Below are 22069 nucleotides of genomic sequence, written 5' to 3' on the forward strand. Positions count from 1 at the left end.
TTTGAAGTTCCTGTTTCAATTCTCTCATCAGATATGATTAAACAACTTTGCGGCCTGACACGACTGAAAGCCACTTGGCAAATACTCACTGGTATCAAAGCACTTTATGTATTTTTGTGTTGTGCCCTGCAATTACTTGTCAGTATTGTAGGGCTGACAAAATGTCCAGGTTCAAAATATAAGATGGGAGCCCTTTTGCAAAAAAAGAGAGAAAAGGAAAAAAGGAAGGAAGGAAGAAGCCAGAGAGGTTCTTTTAGCCAAGAACTAGTTATTAGTGTCCCTTGTGAAGGATTTTACCACGTTAATATTGAGACAGAAAGACTTAGTTTTTAAAATTCTTTCTTTAAATTCCTTTATTTTCTGGCCCATGATTTCTTGAGATATAGGTGGGACAGACTTCAGCTTGAGTTGTATTTAAGGAAAATTATTTTACATCTTTTTCTTCTCATTGCCGAGTTGGTAGAGTAGAAGGTAAGTAGAAGTTAATGAAACTTTATCTGATTGTTACCCATGAAAGCAGACAAAGGGCTGCTGTGTTGACAACCTTGGCTTGGGGGATTTTTTTTTTTAAACATCAACTAAACAAGTTAGGGTCAGATCATTCTTAGTGTAAGATTTACAAGCAAAACAAGTAGCACATGTGTGCACGTGTATGTATGTGTGTGCTTGCGTGTGTGTGTGTGTGTGTGTGTGTATGATGGAGAGTGAGAAAGAGAGAGCGAGACTTTCCAGTTGGAGTGAATATGAGTTGTTGGAATCAATCAAGCATGGATTTTTCTGGAAGTTTCACTGTTTTCTTCCAAACTTGCTTAGAATGTGGTTATAGCTCTCTCATGTATTTGGAGATAGGAATCCCCCTGCCAAATTGAGTGATAACATACAACAACTCATTTGAAGAAAAATATTCTACTGGGTCTTTTTTCACACTGGTTTTGGGTGCAGTCTTCACGAATTCATGTCTCTTGGGATTTATCTTACAGATTGTAGTGTGTGTGTTCTGTTCCCCCAGTCTGAGGCCACTGAGTACCGCTCACTGTTTTTTTTCTGCTGCCTCTTTCCCAGAAGCACCGATAACGACGATGCCACCAAAAGGAAAGTCAACCTGGTCTTTGAGAAAATCCAGACTTTGAAGTCTCGAGCAGCAGGGGGTGCGCAAGGAAGCAACCAAGTAAATTAAAATTTTGTGTTTTGCAGAGAGCGTGGAAGGTGGAATGTGGTAAACAAGTCTCTGTTTCTTAGTCTGTGCCTTTGTTTAGAGCCGTAAACAGGAAGCTTCCTAAGTGGGGAGCAAATGCCTAAGGTAGAGACCATATTTTAGACGTTATTAATCTGCACCCTGCCTTTTCTTCAGAAAAGTTGTAAGGCTTATTATGTATATATATATATAATTTATGTGTGTTATATATATGTATGTGTGTGTGTATGTATATATATATATATATATATATATATATATATGGAAACCCTGGTGGCATAGTGGTTAAGTGCTATGGCTGCTAACCAAAAGGTCGGCAGTTCGAATTCACCAGGCACTCCTTGGAAGCTCTTTGGGGTAGTTCTCTGTCCTGTAGGATTGCTATGAGTTGGAATAGACTCAACAACAATGGGTTTTTATATATATATAACACACATAAAATATAACAGGCTGAAATACATAGGTGGTAAAGTTCAGAAAGGAAAATAAGCATAAAAAAATGAAATGAAAGAACAGGTGGAGAACCCAGCATTATCATAGGCAAATTCAGAAGGTAAATATGCGTGAGCTTGGACCCAGGCTCTGAAACATCGGGTGCGAAGGAGAGTAAGAAACGGAGTCTAGTGAAGACGACCCGCTTTGGTACAGGACAAAGGAAGGAATGGGGTGGTAGCAGATTCCTGTGCAGAAACTGCCTTGTAGTTTATCACAGTGAATCCGAGTTGTGACTTGGGTTTTTTTTTGGTTGTTGTTGTTAAAAAGGAGTCAGCTCATATTTGATGAACAGTGACTACATGTTAGGCACACTTTGTGTCCTGAAAGGAAGCCACATTTAAGAGAAGACAGCTAAAAACTTGGCTCTCAGCCCTGTGCCACCTTGTATTGGGACCTATTCCTTGCTTACGTGGTTTCCACTTTCCCTTTCTGGGCAAGTTCTGCAGGAAAGGAGAGAAGATACCCAGAGGCAAATAGCAAGAATTTTGACTATAGCTTCTTTTTTAACTTTGGTGACATGTATGTAGAAGGTATTTTTACTCATCACCTTCCCTCTTTTCTCTAGTGCCTCAGTATTCCCCTAGTGCTCAGCTAACCCATGACTGCAGCTCCGCCTTCAGATAGTCCAGTGCTATATATATACTTATTTAATGACTCCCATTGGGAAATCTTTAAGTCATCCACTTCATTTATAGGCAGCTTTCAGGAACTCTGTGTAATTCTTAAAAGTAGTTCAGTGTTTTTGGATAAGACTGTCAAATCCAAATTATCACAATGGTTCTTGCTATTGACTTTCCTGTGTGTTTTTAGGGAGAATGCATCGTTTGGCCTTGATGTTGAGACTTGTCGAGCATCACAGACTAGGAGCATCCAGGCTAGTTTCATTAGAGACAATGACAGTAATGGTGTCTTGAAGGATCATAGAGTTCTCTGGGAGAAGAAGGGAAGGCAGGGTGTTGTAGGTAGAGGGAATGGCCATGAGTCAATATAAAGAGGCATGTGTTGACCACATATAGGGAACTGGAGATAGGTTAGTGTAGCTGGAGCATAGGGCCAGGACGTAGGAAGAGCCAGATGGGAAGGACCTTGTAAGTTACATAAGAAGTTTCCATTTCAGGCTGAAGGCGATGGACTATCATTAATGGATTTTAAGCAGGAATGAATAGTGTTGTTTTTGTAAAAGCTCGTTCTCTTAGTGGAAGGGAGATCAATTAAGAAGCTGCTGCCAAATCAAACAAGAGATGATGAGAAGATGAACGAAGGCGCGTAGACTGTTGGCTGCGCTCACAGTGCTTTGACTGTTTAGTTGTCTATGTTTTTTATCCCTTCCTCCCCGTCTTAGTCCTTGGATCTGATTATTTGCTGGCAAAGGTTTTGGAGTTTTATCTTTTTGGTGTCAGTTAAATGATTTTCTAGGAGGGAATGTGAGAGCTCTCGCTCCTTCATAGACCGAGACAATAGTGGAAAACAGCAAAGCAGGTAGAGTTTTTGTTTGGTCAAGAGCAATGTAGTTTCCCTTGTTGGGTTGGATTGCAACTTCTAAAAATGGATTGTTCTCATTTTTCCTAAGAAGATGGGGAAGTTCTACACTTTCTTGACTAATGGGTTCTGGTCCCCCTTCTGGGAGCAGGTGGGAAGTTCCTCATCCCAAGTTCATCCCACACAGCTCACACCTAGATTCATGAGCATGCAAGCCAAGAGACTTCCTCTCCACCTCGCGTTCCTGCCTTAATCTCTTTCTCTATTCGTAATTTTCTAACCACCTTACCGTGGCATTTCAGCCAAATCTTTTTGAGAGCATCATCTTGTTATTATTTTCATGGGAAAAAAATAAAAAGGGGATCCACTAAGATTCCTACTCAAATCAGAGATGTTTTATAATAGATTTCTTTTCAGTCAGGTCCTTTTAGAGTCTTTCTTCCTTATAGAAGAAATATACCATCAAAAAGAAGAAAGCCAACTTAGTCAACATACATTTCTTTACTATTTGCTGTGTGCAGACATGCAGTATGTGAGGGATAAAAATCTCACTGGCGGTTATGAAGCAGTGATTCCCAGTGTATTGAAAGTTCTGTAACAGATGTATGGACAGAGGGCCTTGGAGACACCGTGACGTGGGCCTCGGGTATAACTTTATACAACAGATAAGCCTTCAACAAACATCTACTTATTTATTACATCATTTTATTGAAGTATGACTTACATAAAGTAAATTGTACATATTTTAATTGTATAGTTCATGAAATTTTTGCATGGGTATCTATCCATGAAATCATCACCCAAATCAAGATACAGAACACTCCCATCACCTCAGAAGGTTCCCTTGGGCCCCTTCCTGTTCAGTTATGCCCCATCCCTATGGAGGTAATCATAATCTGACTTCTATCACATAGATTAGTTTTGCCTTTCTTGAATTTTATATAAATGAAATCTTACAGTATATTCTTTTGTATGTCCAGCTTCATTTCCTCAACATATGTCAGCAAGATTCATTCATGTTGTATATATCAGCAGCTTTTTCTTTTTTATTGATTTCTAATGTATGACTATACCATAGTTTGTTTATCCACTGTACTCTTGATAGACATTTCCAGTTATGAATAAAACAGCTATGAACATTCTTATACATGTCTTTTTTGGTTTTGTTTTGTTTTTGGTAAACACATTGATTTCATTTAGACATAATTAGGAATAAAATTGCTAGGTCATGAAGTAGGCATGCGTGTAGCTCTTAAATACTGCCAAATGATTTTACAAAGTGGTTGAAACAGTTTATACTCCTACTGGCAATGGCCGCACCTTCCGGATTTACATCCTCTCCAGCACTTGACCCTTTGTTCTGTCCATTGGTCTTCTGGTCTTTCCTTGCACCAGTATCATGCAGTTTTAGTGACTACCATTTTGTCGTAAGACTTCAAATCTGATGATGTGTGCTTTCCAACTTTGTTCTTCTTCAAGATTGTCATGGCTTTTCTAGGTATTTTGCCTTTCCACAAAACTTTAAAATCAATTTGTCGGTTTACACACACTCACGGCCTCCTGGAATTTTGATTGGGATTGTATTGAATGTGTAGATCAGTTTGGGGAAACTGACGTATTAATAGTATTGAGTATTCTTATTCATGAACATGGACTGTCTCCCCATTTGTTTACATCATCAGTTTCTCCCAGTGGTGTTTTGTAGTGTTTGTTGAGATCTTCCACATCTTTCATTTAAATTTGTTCCTTTTCCAGTACTCTTCTGTATTTCCATCTAGGATTGTTTTCCTTCAGCGTGAAGAACTTTGTCTATCTTGTAGTGCATTTCTGCTGGCAGTGAATTCTCTCAGATGTTGTTTGTCTGACACTGGCTTTAATTCATTCTCGTTTTTTTTTAAGAACTCTAGTTTGCTGATTTTTTTGTTTGTTTCATAACTTTGAAGATGTTATTTCTTTTTCTTCTGGTCCCCGTGGGCTCCATTGTGAAGCCAACCATTATTCTTAACGTTGTTATTTAATGGTGATGTGCCTTTTTCCTCTGGCTGCCTTTAATATTGTATCTTTATCTTTGATTTTAGAAGTTTAACTAGAATGTGCCTAAATGCAGTTTCCTTCGATTTATCCTATTTGGGGTTCATTGGGTTCTTGAATCCACAGGGTGATGACTTTCATCAGATTTGTGGAATTCTTAGCTATTATTTTTTTGAATATTGCTTCTTTCACACTCTCTCTGTCTTTCCCTCTCTTTTCAGATTTCAATTCATGAATTTTAGGACCTTTGATAGTGCCTCTCATATCTCTTTATGTGCCATTCTCTTTGTGTATATGTGTTTATTTCTTTTCCTCTGTGCATCAGATATTCTGAATATTTTCTGTTCAACTATCTTCAAATTCATTAGTCACATGTCCGGCTATGTCAGTCTTATTTTAAACCCATCTAATGAGTTCTTAATTTCAGATATTGTATTTTGCAGTTCTACAGTGTCCACTTGGTATTATTATAGAATCTAATTCGCTGTTGAAATACTTTATCTTTTCATTCATTTTGTCCACAATTTCCTCTCTTTCAAAAAAACATTATTCGTGGTTATTTTGAAGTTCTTTACAACTAACTACAACATCTAGATCCTCTCAGCTTCTGTTGTCTATTTTATCTGTTAATTATTGGTCATCGTTATAGCTTCTTTGCATGTCTAGGATTTTTTTTTTAATTGTGTACTAGCCATGTGTATGATAAATTATAGAGGTTCCGGATTATATTATCTCCCTCTGAAGAATGTTGAGTTTTGTGCTGACAGTCAGTTAAATTACTTGCAGTTCACCTTGACCCTGTGTGCTTGTTTGGAGCATTGTTAGGTGGATCTTTTTAAGTTTTTGCCCTTACCCAGGGAGTATGACCCTCACCCTTTCTTGGGTCTCAACTGAATGCCAGTGTGTTCGCCAAGGTTTCTCTTCTTTGAGTTAGAACTTTAGTGTCTCCCTAGCATTGTGTCATCTCTGAAATCTCTGTTGGGCTCTTGGCCTCCTAATAGCTCTTCTCTGCTAGACCTCCCAGAATCTTGCCCTACTCATAAAAAGCTTAGGAATCATCCAAGAATCCAAGGAGTATTTTATGCAGATGTTTGGAGCTTCTTTTCTTGGGTTCTTTTCTCTCTAATACCCTGGCCCTAAAATCCCTGTTTCCTTAGCACCTTTAAACTCCAGTTTCGGTTTCCTCTATCTGGGAGCTGCCACTCTTTATTTGGGCTTTTTAAATTTTACGTGTTGTGGTTTTGGAAAATGCCCTTAGAGAGAAGCCAGAGTGAGTGTAAGGCAACCTTGTGTGCTTTCTTTTTTAAGGATTATAGCTCCATGCTGGTTGTTTTTTCATTGCCGAAACAATTGTTTTGTCTGTTTTGTCTAGCTTTCATATTTTTTAATGGGAAGGTAAATCTGATATAATTTTTATTGGGAGGGTAAATCTGATATCATCTACTCCATGACAGCTGGAACTGGAGCCTGGTAATCATTTAATGAGATTTTACTAACTGTAGGAAAAGCGTTGGTTTCTCTAATACAGAGATGCATAAAATATAGTCCCTACCCTCCAAAAATCCGAAATGTCCTAATGTAGTAATTCTCAAACTACTCCTAAGAAACATGGAAGCATAACTGAGGTGTTCTGTCATCAAAATAGAAAAATGGATGTCTTTTCCCTATTTGGAACCCTGGTGGTGCAGTAGTTAAGAGCTTGGCTACTAACCAAAAGGTCCGCAGTTTGAATCCACCAGCTGCTCCTTGGAAACTTTATGGAACAATTCTGCTCTGTCCCGTTGGGTCGCTATGAGTTGGAATCAACTCAATGGCAATGGGTTTTCCCTGTTTGCTTACTAATAGTTTTTTTTGTCACTGATTTTTTTTGTTATTCACTGATATCTATGAACTAGAATCTTCAATTTATTTTGGCGAAGCCTTCTAAATTGTAATTATCCTATATCTAATATGCTAGTATAGCCTAATGTTCCACAGAATGCATTAAGTACTTCAACAAATATGCCACTTGAGGAAGTCTTAGTCATATTGGAGTGGTATTGAGATATCTGATCAGATAATTACTGTGACTGTGGCAAGGGCTGTGAAAAAAGTTCAGTAGAGTCCCAAGGGGGGGCCATCGTGATTAACTCTGCCTGTGAAGTCAGGGAAGGTTCTATGTAGGGGTTGATATTTGAACTGGGTCTTAAGATGTTCAACATTGTATCTCAGCTGTTACTGTTCTGATTATATTTTGGGTAGGAGAGAAGTAAAATAAAGCCTCCTGGATATTTACGTTAGACTATCTCTTTGCAATTAATTATAGGCTTCTAATTCTTCATCTGAAATCAAGGATCTACTGGAACAGAAAAACAAGTTGACCACAGAAGTGGCTGAACTTCAGAGACAGCTTCAACTAGAAATCAAGGTACCTGATTTTTTTTCCTTTATATTTTTTTCCATTTCTGTCTGGGTTAATAAAGAATATTTTAAGCACATTGAGGTACTCAGGCAAAGTGGACAATGAGTAAATTCCTGCATATTTGTCTGCCGCTGTCCAAAGAACTTGTTTTTTCAAGTAGCAGAAGCATACAGAGGCTGTTTACGTTGACAGAATAAAAGAAAAGCTGTTGGATTCAGGACACGGGTCAGCAGAAAACTAAATTTATATAAAACAGCTGAACTAAGTAATAGAAATAACAGAATGAGGGTTAGCTGTGTTTGTGTTTTTCTTTTAGAAGTATTACATGTTCATTAAAGATTTAATATCTCTTCTAGTTACAGACTCCTGTGCCTTAATTGTGTAGTGTGATTAAGTGGTTTAATCACATAAACGTGAAGGTATGGAGTTCGTAAGGCTGCCAGAAGTCAGCATTTAGAAGTAGGCTCCTGTGGATTAGGTGAACTTGCGGTGGAGGTACTTTAACACACACTTATTCATGTTAGAATCAACAGAACATCAAAGAAGAGAGAGAGAGAATGAGAGCAAACTTAGAAGAACTCCGAAGCCAGCATGAAAGTAAGGTGGAGGAGAACTCTAAGCTGCAGCAACGATTAGAAGAAAGTGAAGGGGAACTCCATAAAAACCTGGAGGAGTAAGTTCTGGGCAGAAGCCCGCTGCCCTTCCTGGCTCCTGTGTGCGTGTAGCCAGAGCCTCGTCATCCATTTAACACTACCCAGCCTTCCAAACATTTATAGTAGAGGCTGCTGACCCTTCCTTCCAGCCCTCGAATCCTTGTAAAATTGTGAAACTGGTAACATGTGTACACTGTAAGCAGAGAGGTTAATAATTAAAAAACAATTCTGCGTATACTTTGAAGTATGTCTTGTAAGGTTCCAGACCTTAGAGTGAATGGCACAGCAGGTAAGTAAGAAGCAGGGAGCACTGAGAGGTGATACCTAAAGACTGAGATTTCAAGAACCCTGGACACAGCCTCCAAAAGGCGCATGTCACATGGCCTCCAGAATCTTCCGGCATCTCAGTTTTATCATGCATGGTGCTGGTCTCTGTGGCCAGTGTTGATGCCCCTTCTGAGCCCACGGAGAAGGAAAGCCACATCCAAGGTGGCCCTGCCTTTGTGTTGTATTAAAATCTGTAATAGAAAGTTCTAAAGCCACAGTCTGAAAACGCCCAGTACCGTGAAGACCAGTGGACATGACAGAGCTTTAAATGAAAGGCTGAACAGGGTGAGATCTAGAGGGGCGCACCAGACAAACAGGATATTGTCTAATAGAAAAAGCTTTTGAAGACCCTGGTAAATTGTCAGTGCAGTGTTTGCTTTTAAAATATTCCTAGGGGTTAATTTCAGAAAAGAAGTTGGTAAGAGAAAAAAAAAAAAAAAAATCAGAGAATTTAGGGTTTAGTAAAGACTTTACAAAATAAAAAGGTAGAAGGGCTGTAAGTTTGGTTTAGCACAGAGACTGGAAAACTTTTTCTGTAAAGGGACAGATAAAAGTTTTAGGGTTTGTGGCCCATGTGGTCTTTGTCACAACCATTCGGCTCTGCTGTTGTATCGTGAAAACGGCCATGAGCAATACATAAACGAATGAGCATGGTTGTGTTCCAATAAAACTTTATTTGTAGAAACAGAGCAGGCTGGACTGGCCCTCCACTGTACTTTGCTCACTCTCCTGGTCTAGAGTACTAGGCGGTGGGGGTGAGGGGTACTAGGATGGGGGGTGGCTTTAGTGGAAATTATCAAAAAAGCTGTACTCTTTTTATCAGTTCCTCATTGTCTGTGTCCAAATTCCAGTGCCTTATGTTCTAGTCTTAGGGAGAAAATGTCAGTGTATAGCCTCATTAGTACATACTCTCATTGGTTTCACTTCTCACTTATCTTCTTATTGGAAAAATTAGACAGTAGCCATGAGTTCTCACCAGGTGCCTTTTCAGGTCAGATGATTGCTTGTCTAGTGCAAAATAGAATGGGAGGGGTGGGCTTCTCGGGGCTTTCAGTTTCTCTGCTTGACTGTCTGAAGGTCTGGAGTCAGACTGGATGAAAATGAGCAGAGCCCGGAAGTCTCTCTGATGGGCTTCCTTCCCTACCAGGCTGTTCCAGGTGAAGATGGAACGGGAACAGCACCAGACCGAGATCAGGGATCTGCAGGACCAGCTATCGGAAATGCACGATGAGCTGGACAGTGCCAAACAGTCCGAGGACAGGGAGAGGGGGGCTCTGATTGAGGTAAGGAGGGCTGGAGGTGCAGGGAGAAGAGAGGCCCTGCCTGCCTTGAGGGGATGGGGGCTGGGAGGACTGGGTGTTTTCTGTTTCTTTGTTTGCTCCATGTGTGCTTATAGTTAGATTTTGTGAGAGCATAACGTGTAATCATTTTTAAACATCTTCTTAGGAAATTTGCAACCACACAGAAAAGTAGAAATGGTGTGTTAATACCCACAGACTCTAACCCAGATGCCACGGTTGTCAGCATTTTGCTGTATTTACTCCATTTATTCATCTATCCATTCATCCATCCATTCAGTTCATCCTTCTATCTTTTTTGTTTGCTGACCATTTCAAAATAAATTACAGGTAACACTATCCCTTGCCCATATGTTTTCTGCATGCATCTTTATAAAAAAGGGAGGGGATTTCTCTTACATAACACAATACCGTTATCACACCTAACACAATCATTTCATAATATATATTTATATAACAATAATTCTAATACCCAGTCCTTACTGAAAATTTCCCAGTTGTCTTTTATAGTTTTTACCAACCCCTCCAAGCCAGGGTCTAATCAAGAATCACATATTGCTGTCTCACAGCTTGCATTGATCTTACCATAGCGTCCCCTCCCCCACATCCTACTCTCTACTCTTCTTCCTCCATTGTATGGAACCCCTGAAGAGATCAGCCCAGTGCCCCGCATTCCTTATGGCGTCCATTAATTCAGTCCTCTATCCTTTTCATTTCCAGTGAATTAGAAATTAGATCTAAACATCAGTAGATTCAGGTTAAACTCTTGAAAAAATATAGGAGATAGAGCATTGCTTTGTAGGTGATGCTGTTTATGGAAAAACATTCTTAAGACACTAAGATTACAGGTTAGGAAGTGCCTAGTATAAGGAACCCTGGTGGCACAACAGTGAAGCTCTTTGCTGCTAACTGAAAGGTTAGCGGTTCGAACCCAACCAGTGAGAGAAGACCTGGTGATCTGCTCTGGTAAAGATTACAGGCTTGGAAACCCTATGGGCAGTTCTACTGTGTCATATAGGGCTGCTGTGAGTAGGAATTGACTTGATGGCACAGAACAAGATTTCTTTAATGCCCATATAGCACTTATAACAACAACAAAAAAACCCAAACTGGTCACCACTGAGTTGATTCTGATTCATAGTGACCCTATAGGATAGAGTAGAACTGCCCCATAGGGTTTCGAAGGAGCGGCTGGTGGATTCGAACTGTTGACCTTTTGATTAGCAGTCTGAGCTCTTACCCACTATACTTCCATGGCTCCCATATAGCACTTACCACAGGTTAAGTTGTTTGTTTAGTGTTTGTCTTCTCCACAATACTATAAGTTCCAAGAATGGGAATGATTGGCTTAGCCCTATATCTGCAGCAGCGATCACAGTACCTGGGAAAAACCAAAAAACCCAAATCCATTGCCATCTAGTTGATTCCAGCTCATAGCAACCCTATAAACCAAAAAAACCAAACCCTAGGACAGAGTAAAATTGTCCCTTAGGGCCTCCAAGTCTGTAAATCTTTATGGCAGGCTGCCACATCTTTCTCTTGTGCAGCGGCTGGCGGGTTCAAACAGTCAGCTTTTAGTTTAATAGCAGAGCACTTAACTGCTGCACCACCAGGGCTCCTTCTGGGAAATATTAAAAAACCTATTGCTGTCGAGTTGATTTTGACTCATAGTGACCATATAGGACAGAGTAGAACTGCCCCATAGGGTTTCCAAGGAGTGGTTGGTGGATTCGAATTGCTGACCTTTTGGTTAGCAGCCAAACGCTTAGAATGAATGAAGGAATACGCCATTGCTGGGTCCTAGGCTGCCGTCTGGCTTCTGCCCGTATCAGGGTGCCCATGTGGAATGTTCAGCTCTTACCCGTCTGTATGAGACGGTAGATAGCTCCTCTCTGCTTAGCATTTGCCAGTTGTTATGGGGCTTGCCAAAGACAGTATCTTTTCCCTGATGTAGATCGCCACCCTGCTGAGGGGTTAGGTACGCACATTTCAATGTTTAGAGGGCAAGAACGCAGGTTTTGAACGTCTGCATTTTTTCGTGGTAATAAGTATAACCGAGGGCGAGAAAAAGGCAGAGATGTTATCTCTGTACATATTTAGTGTTTGATACTTACAATAATATTACCATCACCTGTATTTGGGCATACTCATATTTGATAAAGTTTGGATTTTATTTTTTTATATGCTTCAGGGTTTTTTTCGGTTTATAGGAACAGCCCAATAAATAAATGATACCCGGTTTAGAACACAGTCAAAAAACAAAACACAAACAAAAAACCCCAGCAATAACATAACGACAAAAACCCACAAAAAACCAAAAACAAACAAGGGCATCCTGATAGAATTAAATTTTCTCCTCGTTTTCCCTTCCTTGGGATTAACAGCTTCTGGCTCATATGTTTTAGGTCTCTACTGTCATCTGTTTGCTCATCTCCTTCCTTGTTTGGTTTTGAAATAATTTCCCCAGGAGGGATATTAGCTCCTGCTCCTTACAACGTCCCTCTTTCTCTTCTCCATGACTTGGCAGTGGCTGAGAAGGGAGTGACTGTGGTCACCCAACCCAGGAGTTCTCATGAATTCATTTTTTTTTTCCTTTTGGGGGTAGGAGTAGGTCTCTCAGAGCTTTTCTCCTGAGGAGGCCTCAAGAGAAGTGTTTTTTTACCACCTGATAGTTCTCTTTTTATCAACCCATTCCTTGAAAACCATCACATTCATGGAATTAGGTGTTATACTGCTTCTCATAGCTCTTTCTGCCTTCTTTTCAGGAATTAGAGAGTTACAGCGACAGGGTATTTTAGAGTGGGGCTTTGCAAATACATATATTTATCACTAAATATTATTAAAAGAACATAAAATGCAATTTTAAAATGGGGGATGGAACATATAATTTTTTTAACCCCTTAACAAGTATTTTTATCTCTATGTTTTCTGTTTGCCTCTCCATCTATCTTTAGGCTTCATCCTTCCATCTAAATTACAGGGTGACCATAGTGTCCTGCAATTTTGATACCTGCCTTTAAAAGTTAATATGTCAAAACATTTTTCCCTGTTATATTTGATAGTCTTCATATTTTTCATATTTCATTTTTAAGGTGATAAAGCAGAACATATTTAACCGTTTCCCTGTGTCTCTCGGTCTCTTTTCTCTTCTTCCCTTTTTCTTTTTGCAATTATCAACAAATGTTGTGGTGAACATTTTTGTAACATGTATCCTTTTGCATCTTTAGAAGACTGTCCTAAGGAAAAGTCCCCAGAAATGATATCACTGAATGGTTTATGACTTTTGGTGAAAATGTAGCTTCACAAACAAATTTAAATAGAAGATAACACTGTAGCATGGGTCATGCTTTCTATATGGACACATCATTGATTCTAAAAGAGAAAGATACCCTTTCCCTTGGTATCCTGTAGCCCTTAGACTCACTGCTGTTGACTCAGTTCCAACTCATAGCCACCCTGTAGGACAGATTAGAACTGCCCCATAGAGTTTCCAGGGACTGGCTGGTGGATTCGAACTGTCGACTGTTTGATTAGCAGCCAAACTCTTTTTTTTTATTATTTAATTTTTATTGTACTTTAAGTGAAAGTTTACAAATCAAGTTAGTCTCTCATACAGAAATTTATATACACCTTGCTGTATACTCCTAATTGCTCTCCCCCTAATGAGGGAGCCTGCTCCTTCCCTCCACTCTCTCTTTTTGTGTCCATTCTGCCAGCTTCTGACCCCCTCTGCCCTCTCTTCTCCCCTCGAGATCGGAGATGCCAACATAGTCTCAAGTGTCTACTTGACCGAAGAAGCTCATTCTTCACCAGCATCTTTTTGTATCCCATTGTCCAGCCCAATCCCTGTCTGAAGAGTTGGCTTTGGGAATGGTTCCTGTCCCGGGCTAACAGAAGGTCTGGGGGTCATGACCACCGGGGTCCTTCTAGTCTCAGTCAGACCATTAAGTCTGATCTTTTTACGAGAATTTGGGGTCTACATCCCACCACTTTCCTGCTCCCTCAGGGGTTCTCTGTTGTGTTCCCTGTCAGGGCAGTCATTGGTTTAAGCCAGGCACCATCTAGTTCTTCTGGTCTCAGGATGATGTAGTCTCTGATTTATGTGGCCCTTTCTGTCTCTTGGGCTCATAACTACCTTGTGTCCTTGGTGTTCTTCATTCTCCTTTGGTCCAGGTGGGTTGAGACCAATTGATGCATCTTAGATGACTGCTTGCTAGCGTTTAAGACCCCAGACCGCACTCTTCAAAGTGGGATGCAGAATGTTTTCTTACTAGATTTTACTATGCCAATTGACTTAGATGTCCCCTGAGACCATGGTCCCCAAACCTCCGCCCCTGCTACACTGGCCTTTGAAGCATTCAGTTTTGCTTTGCTTTTGATTTAGTCCAGTTATAGCGGCCAAGCTCTTAACCATGGTGGCATGGTGTTAAGAGCTCAGCTGCAACCAAAAGTCGGCAGTTCAAGCCCACCAGCTGCTCCTTGGAAACCCTATGAGGCAGTTCTACTGCATCCTTCAGGGTCACTGTAAGTCTAAACTGACTCGATTGTACCTCAACAACAACAATCTTTACAGAAGCAGATTCCCAGGTCTTTCTCCCATGGAGCTGCTGGGTGGGTTTGAACCGCCAACCTTTCAGTTAGCAGCTGAATGCTTAACCATTATACCACCAGGGCTCATTTAAATTCCAAGAGTGATTTTTTCATTTTCTCTGTAGCATGGCATTGTGTTAGGCATGAGATGGGGAAGAAGGAAAGATGGTATGTTCTTGAATTGGTAGCTAGTAGAAGAAAGAGATAGGGAAGTAGTTATAAAGTCAGGAGTGCGTAGCACAGTGCCATGCCTCAGAGCAAATGAAAAGATCGCTTTCAGAATTTAAATGGCTTTTAAAATGTCACCATTTAAAAAAAAAGGGATAATTCTAAAAAGAACTACATAGTTCTTTGTCTTTTTAAATATAAGACACTAAGTATAACTTGACGGAACAAAATTCATGATTTATTGATTAATTTGGTGACTAGGATACAGACAGGAGCCTCAGAGGGAACAGGGAAGATCTTTTCTTAAAAATGTTTCTGCTGTTGCTGGCTGGTCGTTTGCTGGGTCCCCGGATGGGAAGCTTACCACCTGCTGCCGCCGTTCTGCTGTCGGAGCTAGGGCAGAAGCAGCCTTTCTGCGCTATCACACGGCATTCCCTCCCTCTGGAAAATCATCTTCATGGTTTTTATCAGTTTCCTTTGACTTGCCAGCCACATTTAAAACAGTATCTATGGCTTCTCCATTATTCAAGAAACAAACTCCATCTCCTTGTCACTTTCAGTTTGTTCTTCGTATCCAGTAAGAAGTGGTCTGGAGGACTCTGATAACAGTTCATAGTTGTGGCCAAGTTTTCCATGGCATTTGGCTTAGAGTAGACTCTTGAACACAATAAACATTTAAATACTTCGGTTTTTGAATGTTTGAAGAAGGTTGAAGGCCTGCCCTATAATTTGTATATTTTATTTTCATGGAATCCCTTCTAATATTTCCCATGTTGTTAAATAAAATCAGACCTCTATGTTGAATCACAGTGAAATAACATTAAGAGAGAATAAGATTGTTTAAAAAAGAAGAAAGTGAAAGAAAGAAAAAAACAAAAGATACTAGAAAATACCCTATTTTCTAAGGTAAGCCATGTAGTGGGCTGACAATAGGATAACTTGTATTTGTTAGTTAAACCTGTATTCTGAAATATATATATATACTTAACTCAAATTACAACGATGATTATAGAACCAGTTTCCAGCATGTCCCTCCCCATGCACATACTGGCTTCCGTTCTGAGGGTAATGGGTAAAGAGACGACATCTCCAAACGCCATGCGATGCAGTCTTCTAGTTATTAAACATCTTCTTTGGTTGGAATTGCGGTCCCGACAAGTGAGCCTCACTTCAGCAGTGTCTTGTGAAGTGGTTTATCCCAGGCATATATGCCAAAATGTAAACCCTTAAGTACCACGAAAATACTCTGGCTATGAAATTGTATTGTTCTAGGGATCAAGTGTGCTAAGAACGGAGGTCTCTGAAGTAGTGATAGCACTGAACATTGCAGTGATACTACTAAATATTTTACGAGTTTGAATAAGAAGGTAACTAGAAATGTTTCTCACCAGCTGTGTTGCACCTTCTAGGCTATCCTTCGGAAAAACAATCATATAATCCTCAGAAAGCTACAGTTTTGATACAAAGCATTTTACTTACCCTTTAATGAGTGTGGGCCAGAAAGAGGACCCAGAGAACTTCTAGGGAGCGTTTATGCAGAAGAGGGTGTAATCAATGTTTTACGCATTTGATGTGAAATATCTGCTGATAGATGGTGTGTGAAATAAAGCTTTCTGCTGTGGACAGATAAGTTTGGCAAACTTTTTTTTTTTTGGCTGTAGTTTATCTCAGAGTCTTGACAATATACATAGTGAATCTCCAAGGAGGAAATATCACAAGATTTCCCAAAACTTGATATTAGAGCCTTCTGTTCTAGAACATGTATGGGAGGACCCTAGTCTGGGTGCTCTCACTTGGTTGGGTTCGTCATTTGGTGCTGTTCTCTTAGCTTTCGGTGACTCAGGATCTGCAGGGAATTTCAACAGCTACCCTTGTTATTGGACAGGATAGCAGAAACAGTGTTAGCTCACTCATCGACATTTCCCTGGGCCACCTGTTCTGATTCATGTGTTGATACGCACATTCTCTTTAAATGATAGCATACCTTTATGAATGCTTTTGCCCTATGCCTTTTAATACTGGATCCCTAGAATTCACAATCAACCTGGCTGTTTTGTCTTGTTTATTATTGTGCAGTTGTTGAAGCTGCACCTCTCCTATGCTGTTGTACTGTTAGGTGGCTTAATTTATCCTTATTGAAATGAGGAATGTTTTCATGGCATAAATGAAACCAAACCCTGACTGATTGCAACCCTATGGGTCGCAGCAGAACTGCCGCAGGTTTTAAGGCTATAAATCTTTATGGGAGCAGACTGCCACATCTTTTCTCCTGCAGAGCCGCTGGTGGGTTTGAACTGCTGGCCTTTTCGTTAGCAGCTGAGCACTTAACCACTGTGCCACCAGGGCTCCTATTGTTGGACGTATGACATCTTGTGGCACAGAATACAGACTTCTTTTGCCTCTTCATTACTGGCTCTTTTTATTTATATGATTGATACATATAAAATATTTGTAACATATGTAAGTTATTAGATGTAACAATATAATGAACAACCATGAATGCCCCCTCCCTAGTTAAAAACCAGAACCTCACCAACACTGTGACATTCTGTGTGTGTATGCTTCTGCCATCTGGTCTTCCCACCTCCTTCCCAAAAAGGAATCGCCATCCTGAGTTTTACACGCATCACATAAAGATGTAACACTACATAATTTTATTGTTTCAGTTTTGCACTTTGTCTGAGCAAAGTAAAAATGTTACTGTGTATAAGTTTCTGGAAGTTGCTTTTTTTCACTCAACATGGTATGCTAAGGGTTCACTCGTGGTGTCACGCTGGGTCATTCGGCTTCATTTAAATAAAGAGAATACAATCCATCCTCTTTTCCTGATGATGTTTATTTGGATTGTTTTTAGTTTGGTGTTATAAAAATACCACTCTGGGCATTCTGAGGCACGGCTCTCAATGCACCTGCTGTCAAGACAGCCACTTGCTGTTGCTGGTAACTGCTAGGTCCCACAGTGCACTTCCTTTTTCTCTCACCTTTCCTCCTTTTTTAATTAAAAAAAAAAAAAATTTTTTTTGTTGTTGTTGTTGAGAATATACAGAGCAGAATGTACACCAATTCAACAATTTCTACATGTACAATTCAGTGACATTGATCGCATTCTTCAAGTTGTGCAGCCATTCTCACCTTCCTTTTCCAAATTGTTCCTTCCTCATTAACATAAACTCACTGTCCAGTAACTTCCCTTTCTAACCTTTTGAGTGGCTGTTTTCAATTTGATCCCTACAGATAGACCTTAAAAGAGCACAATGCTCAAGGCAGACATTCTTCAGTAGTTAAGCTGAAGTATTGTTTGGTTTAAAAGGAGACTTCAGGGGATATTTTTGGTTTTAGGTTTAGAGATTATCTCAGGGTAATAGTTTCAGGGGTTCACCGAGCCTCCATGGTACTAGAAAGTCTGGATTCTGTGAGAATTTGAGGTGTGGCTTTTCATTTTCCCCTTTTGATCAGGATTCTTCTATAGAATCTTGGGTCAAAATGTTCAGTAATGATAGCCAGGCACCATCCAGTTCTTCTGGTTTCATGGCAAAAGTGGCAGTTGTTCATAGACAATTAGCCACACATTCCGTTTCCTCCTCCCAGTCCTGATTCTCTTTCCTCTCTTGCTCTAGGCAAATAGAGTCTAGTCATGCTTCTTTGCTTTAGTTTATAAAGGTGGACCTCCAGTAGGCACTGCCAGTGAAACACAGTGCTCTGTTCTGTTTGTGCCAGCAGTGTCAGACAGTGTAGTTGTTCCATCCTTGGTCTTCCTTGCGTGTTTACTGTTGTTACCAGGTTCAGAGAAGCTGTACCGTTGAAAGTGAGCTTTGGTGTCAGATCTAAGTCCAAATCTTGGCTCTGCCTTTATAACCTGTGTCATCTTGGGCAAGTTAGCATCTCAGAGCTTCAGTTTTTCATTTCTGAATAAGAATAATATTCATCTTCTTCAATATTGATCCTCGATATTTGGAAATGCTTAGCATAGTTCTTATTATGTATTAACTACCAAACACATGTCAATTTTTATTGTCTTTCCCCCCGCCCCCCACTAGATTTTTATCTCCTGGCTGATTTCAGGTGTGGAACTATTCTGGTATTGAACGTGCTGATTCTGAATAGCCAAAGTTTTACCTTACTTTCTTTGATTGGCGTCTACTTTCTTTGATCGGCACGTTCATCTCTAATGGAGGTTTCTGTATGTATTTTCTCCCTTCTTTGGCTTGATACAATTGTTAACAAAGCCCTGAGTTGATGAAGCGAAGTTTCTGAAATCTCGTGTGCCTTTTGGTCTCTATTCTGGAAAACTTCAAGTGCCGTAAAGTGATACGGCGAGGTGTAATCTGATTGGATTTCTTCAGCACAGTCCACTTAAGCAACAGCCCCAGCCCCAGATAATAGCAGGTCGGTGTAGAGTGGACCATGAAAACCCCAGCTCTGGACATATACTGGCAGCAGCACACACAAGGCGGCACAAAACACAGGTCCACCCTGGAGAAGATAAGTGCGGGAAGGGGAACTGCCTTATCATCAAAACAGTTGAGAAACGTATGAAAGTAAAAGCAGGAAACAGAATCACAAGAGCTGTTTTGCAGAAGCTGGCCCAAGGCTCCAGGGGGACCTAAAGGAGTAGCCAGTAGCAACACTGACTGGGGAGAGCCCTGGATACTTCTTAAGGAGGGATGGGCAGTGGCAGCAGCAGGGTACCCTATTTGATAAATGTCAGGACTGGGTATATTTTCATAAGGTCTCTGTATTTGGGCCTTGGAAGAACCAGAGTTGCCTTAGTTACCTGGCCGAGTGTTGTGATGCTACATCTGAGCTAATCAGTGCCTGCCAGTTAGATTCTTGAAGGGCTAAGTCTTCCTCTGTGCAAGGACCTCCATGCTAGGATTGCAGAGGTTCCCGTGGTCCAATGGGTGTGCATATCTCAGAGAACACAAAAGTGATTTTATCCCCTTATCAGTGACGCAATACTTGAATGGAAAGTAGCTTTTATCTCTAAGACTTGGGGTTACCCGGCAGCAACCATTTCTCTGAGTCTGCATGTGCTCCAAGGATTGTTTTTTGTTGTTATATGCTTTATACTCGATTCCGACTCATAGCGGCCCTATAGGGCAGAGTAGAACTGCCCCCATAGGGTTTTCAAGACTGTAATCTTTATGGAAGCAGACTGCCACAGCTTTCCCCCATGGGGTGGCTGGTGGGTTTGAACTGCTGACCTTTCAGTTAGCAGCTGAGCGCTTAACCACTGTGCCACCAGGGCTCCTTCCAAGGGAATAGCATGTGTGTTTATTCAGAAGCCACGAGTGAAAAAATAGTCTAATTTAGAATTCTGACATCCCCAGATTCTTGCTGAACTGCTTGTGTTAATTTATTTTCACCTAAAATAGACACACACACCCCCAATATCATTGATGTGTGTGTCAGAAACATAGTAAACCTCGGTCTATACCCTTCCTTCCAGGAACTGACCATCTAGTAGGGAGATAAGAAAAAAAATTTTCCAGGAGCTGACCATCTAGTAGGGAGATAAGAAAATAACATAAATACATTAAAAAAAAAATTTTTTTTTTTTTTAAGATAAAAACTATCAAGTGCTATGAGTATAGCTAAGTGAGATGGGTATTCAAGAAGGTTATTCAAAGAAGACTTCTTAGAAGAGGCAGTCTTGGAGCTGGGTCTTTAGAGAGATTCTGGAAGGCAGAGAGAGGTGGGAATGAGGGAAGAAGGACGTTCTAGGCAGGAGGTGCTGCAGGCATAATGTCTGAGAGGCCTCAGCTGAGAGCTGGGAAGCAGAGGGCATTTGGGCTATTATAAACCCCTTGGGCAGGAGGTGATGAAGCTTAAATTAGGGTGGTGGGAAAAAGGATCTAAGATGTTACAGAACTCACTTTTCAGTTGTGAGGGACAAGGGCGAGGGAGAGACGTCGAAGTTGCTGCCAGGTCCTGAGCTTGGATGCTTAGGAGGCATGTGGTGCCATCCCACGAATAACGACCAAAGGAAGAGGAAATGAAGGAACATGAAGTTAGGTCTGAACTCAAATAAGCGTTGAAGGTAAAGGCTTGGGAGTTATTTACATAGAATTGAAAAAATGAGATGAGCTTGCCGAAAAAGAATGAAGAATGCAAAGTTGTATTCTTGACAATCAGCTCAGCCTTTGGGAAATAGAAGAGAATAGCCAGATGAGATTGTAGCAGAAAGTGGCCTGAGGGAAGAAAGCAGGAATGTATAATGTCTTTAAACTACCAACTAACTACCAAGGAAAGAGAATTTTAAGGAGTCAGGCAGGAAAGGTCAGAGAGGAGTCAAGAAAAGTGAGGACTGGGAGGAGACCATTGAATGTTCTGATTAGGAGGTCACAGTGGGTCATATGGAAATCGGGTTGCTTAGTGGTTAAGAGCTATGACTGCTAACCATAAAGGTCAGCAGTTTGAATCCTCCAAGTGCTCCTTGGAAACCCTATGGGGCAGTTTTACTCTGTCCTCCAGGGTCTCTATCAGTTGGAATCGACTCAGTGGGAATGGGTTTGGTTTTTTGGTCTTATGGAACCATGGTGGCACAGTGACTAACAGCTCGGCTGCTAACCAAAAAGTTGGTAGTTCGAATCCACTGGGTGGGTTTGAACTTCCAATCTTCAGATAAGAGTTGAGTGCAAACTGTTTGCGCCACCCAGGGACCTTCAACTTCTTCAAAGATAATCTTCAAACCGAGAATATGCTTCCAAAAAGTTTGGTGGTAAAGCTTGAAGGGTAGCCAAGGAGAGGGTTTTTTCCCCACTTGGCCCAGTAGACTCTTGTGTCCTGAGGGAAAGGGCATGGATTCAAGTAAAAGGAAGAGAACAAAATGTCAGAAAGGAAGGATCCCTGATGGAGTAAGGACTTGGAGCAGACTAGAGGAGGGTAGTTCATTCTCTGTGAAGTAGCTTTGGGTGGAGAAAGCATGGATTGCAGGGGCTGGTGGGGAGGAGAGGAAGCCGAGGCATTCAAGTCTCCTCTTCAAGTGTAAAGTCTGCCAAGTGGGCAAGTCCTGAGCTTAGGAGAGCTGAGAAGCTCTGGGACAAGTGGTGTGCTGAATACAACAAAGATGTTGAATTAAGAGGAATTTCTGAGCCTTTGGCAGGACATACTTGGCTTTAGGTAATGTGCTTTGTAGTGGAACTTGTTGTCCTAGTTTTGTGACTTTCTCTGTGAACTCTTGACAGTTGAGGAGGAGAAAGTGTGAGCCTTGTCCTCTGCTCAGGCAGGCAAGTGTGATAGAAGGAAGGAGCAGGTCATCCCGAGTACTGGGAATATAGATTAGGGCTTGACCACACGGAAGATTCGAGGTGTGTATGAAGCAGGGAGACCAACAAGTTAGAATGTCCCTGATGAAGTAATGACACACAAATGTCAGTAACAAGGATAACGGGCCATTCCACGGAAATGCAACAAGGTGGAATAACACACA

At 40.8% G+C, this 22069-nt stretch overlaps 1 protein-coding gene across 4 annotated transcripts in view; it reads left to right on the forward strand.

The window, feature by feature from the left end:
* The window catches only part of CGNL1 (cingulin like 1), a 189597-nt gene that overhangs the window by 70711 nt on the left and 96817 nt on the right, over window positions 1–22069 (forward strand). For 3 of the 4 annotated variants that reach the window (XM_049905311.1, XM_049905309.1, XM_049905310.1), the window contains 4 exons: window positions 1063–1168; window positions 7506–7607; window positions 8126–8274; window positions 9729–9864. In XM_049905311.1, the coding sequence (XP_049761268.1) occupies window positions 1063–1168; window positions 7506–7607; window positions 8126–8274; window positions 9729–9864 (493 nt within the window). The remainder of the gene's footprint in view (window positions 1–1062; window positions 1169–7505; window positions 7608–8125; window positions 8275–9728; window positions 9865–22069) is intronic. The other variant, XM_049905312.1, reaches the window with a different exon arrangement.

The sequence above is a fragment of the Elephas maximus genome, chromosome 13 (assembly GCF_024166365.1).
Source record: "Elephas maximus indicus isolate mEleMax1 chromosome 13, mEleMax1 primary haplotype, whole genome shotgun sequence".
Lineage (NCBI taxonomy): Eukaryota > Metazoa > Chordata > Mammalia > Proboscidea > Elephantidae > Elephas > Elephas maximus.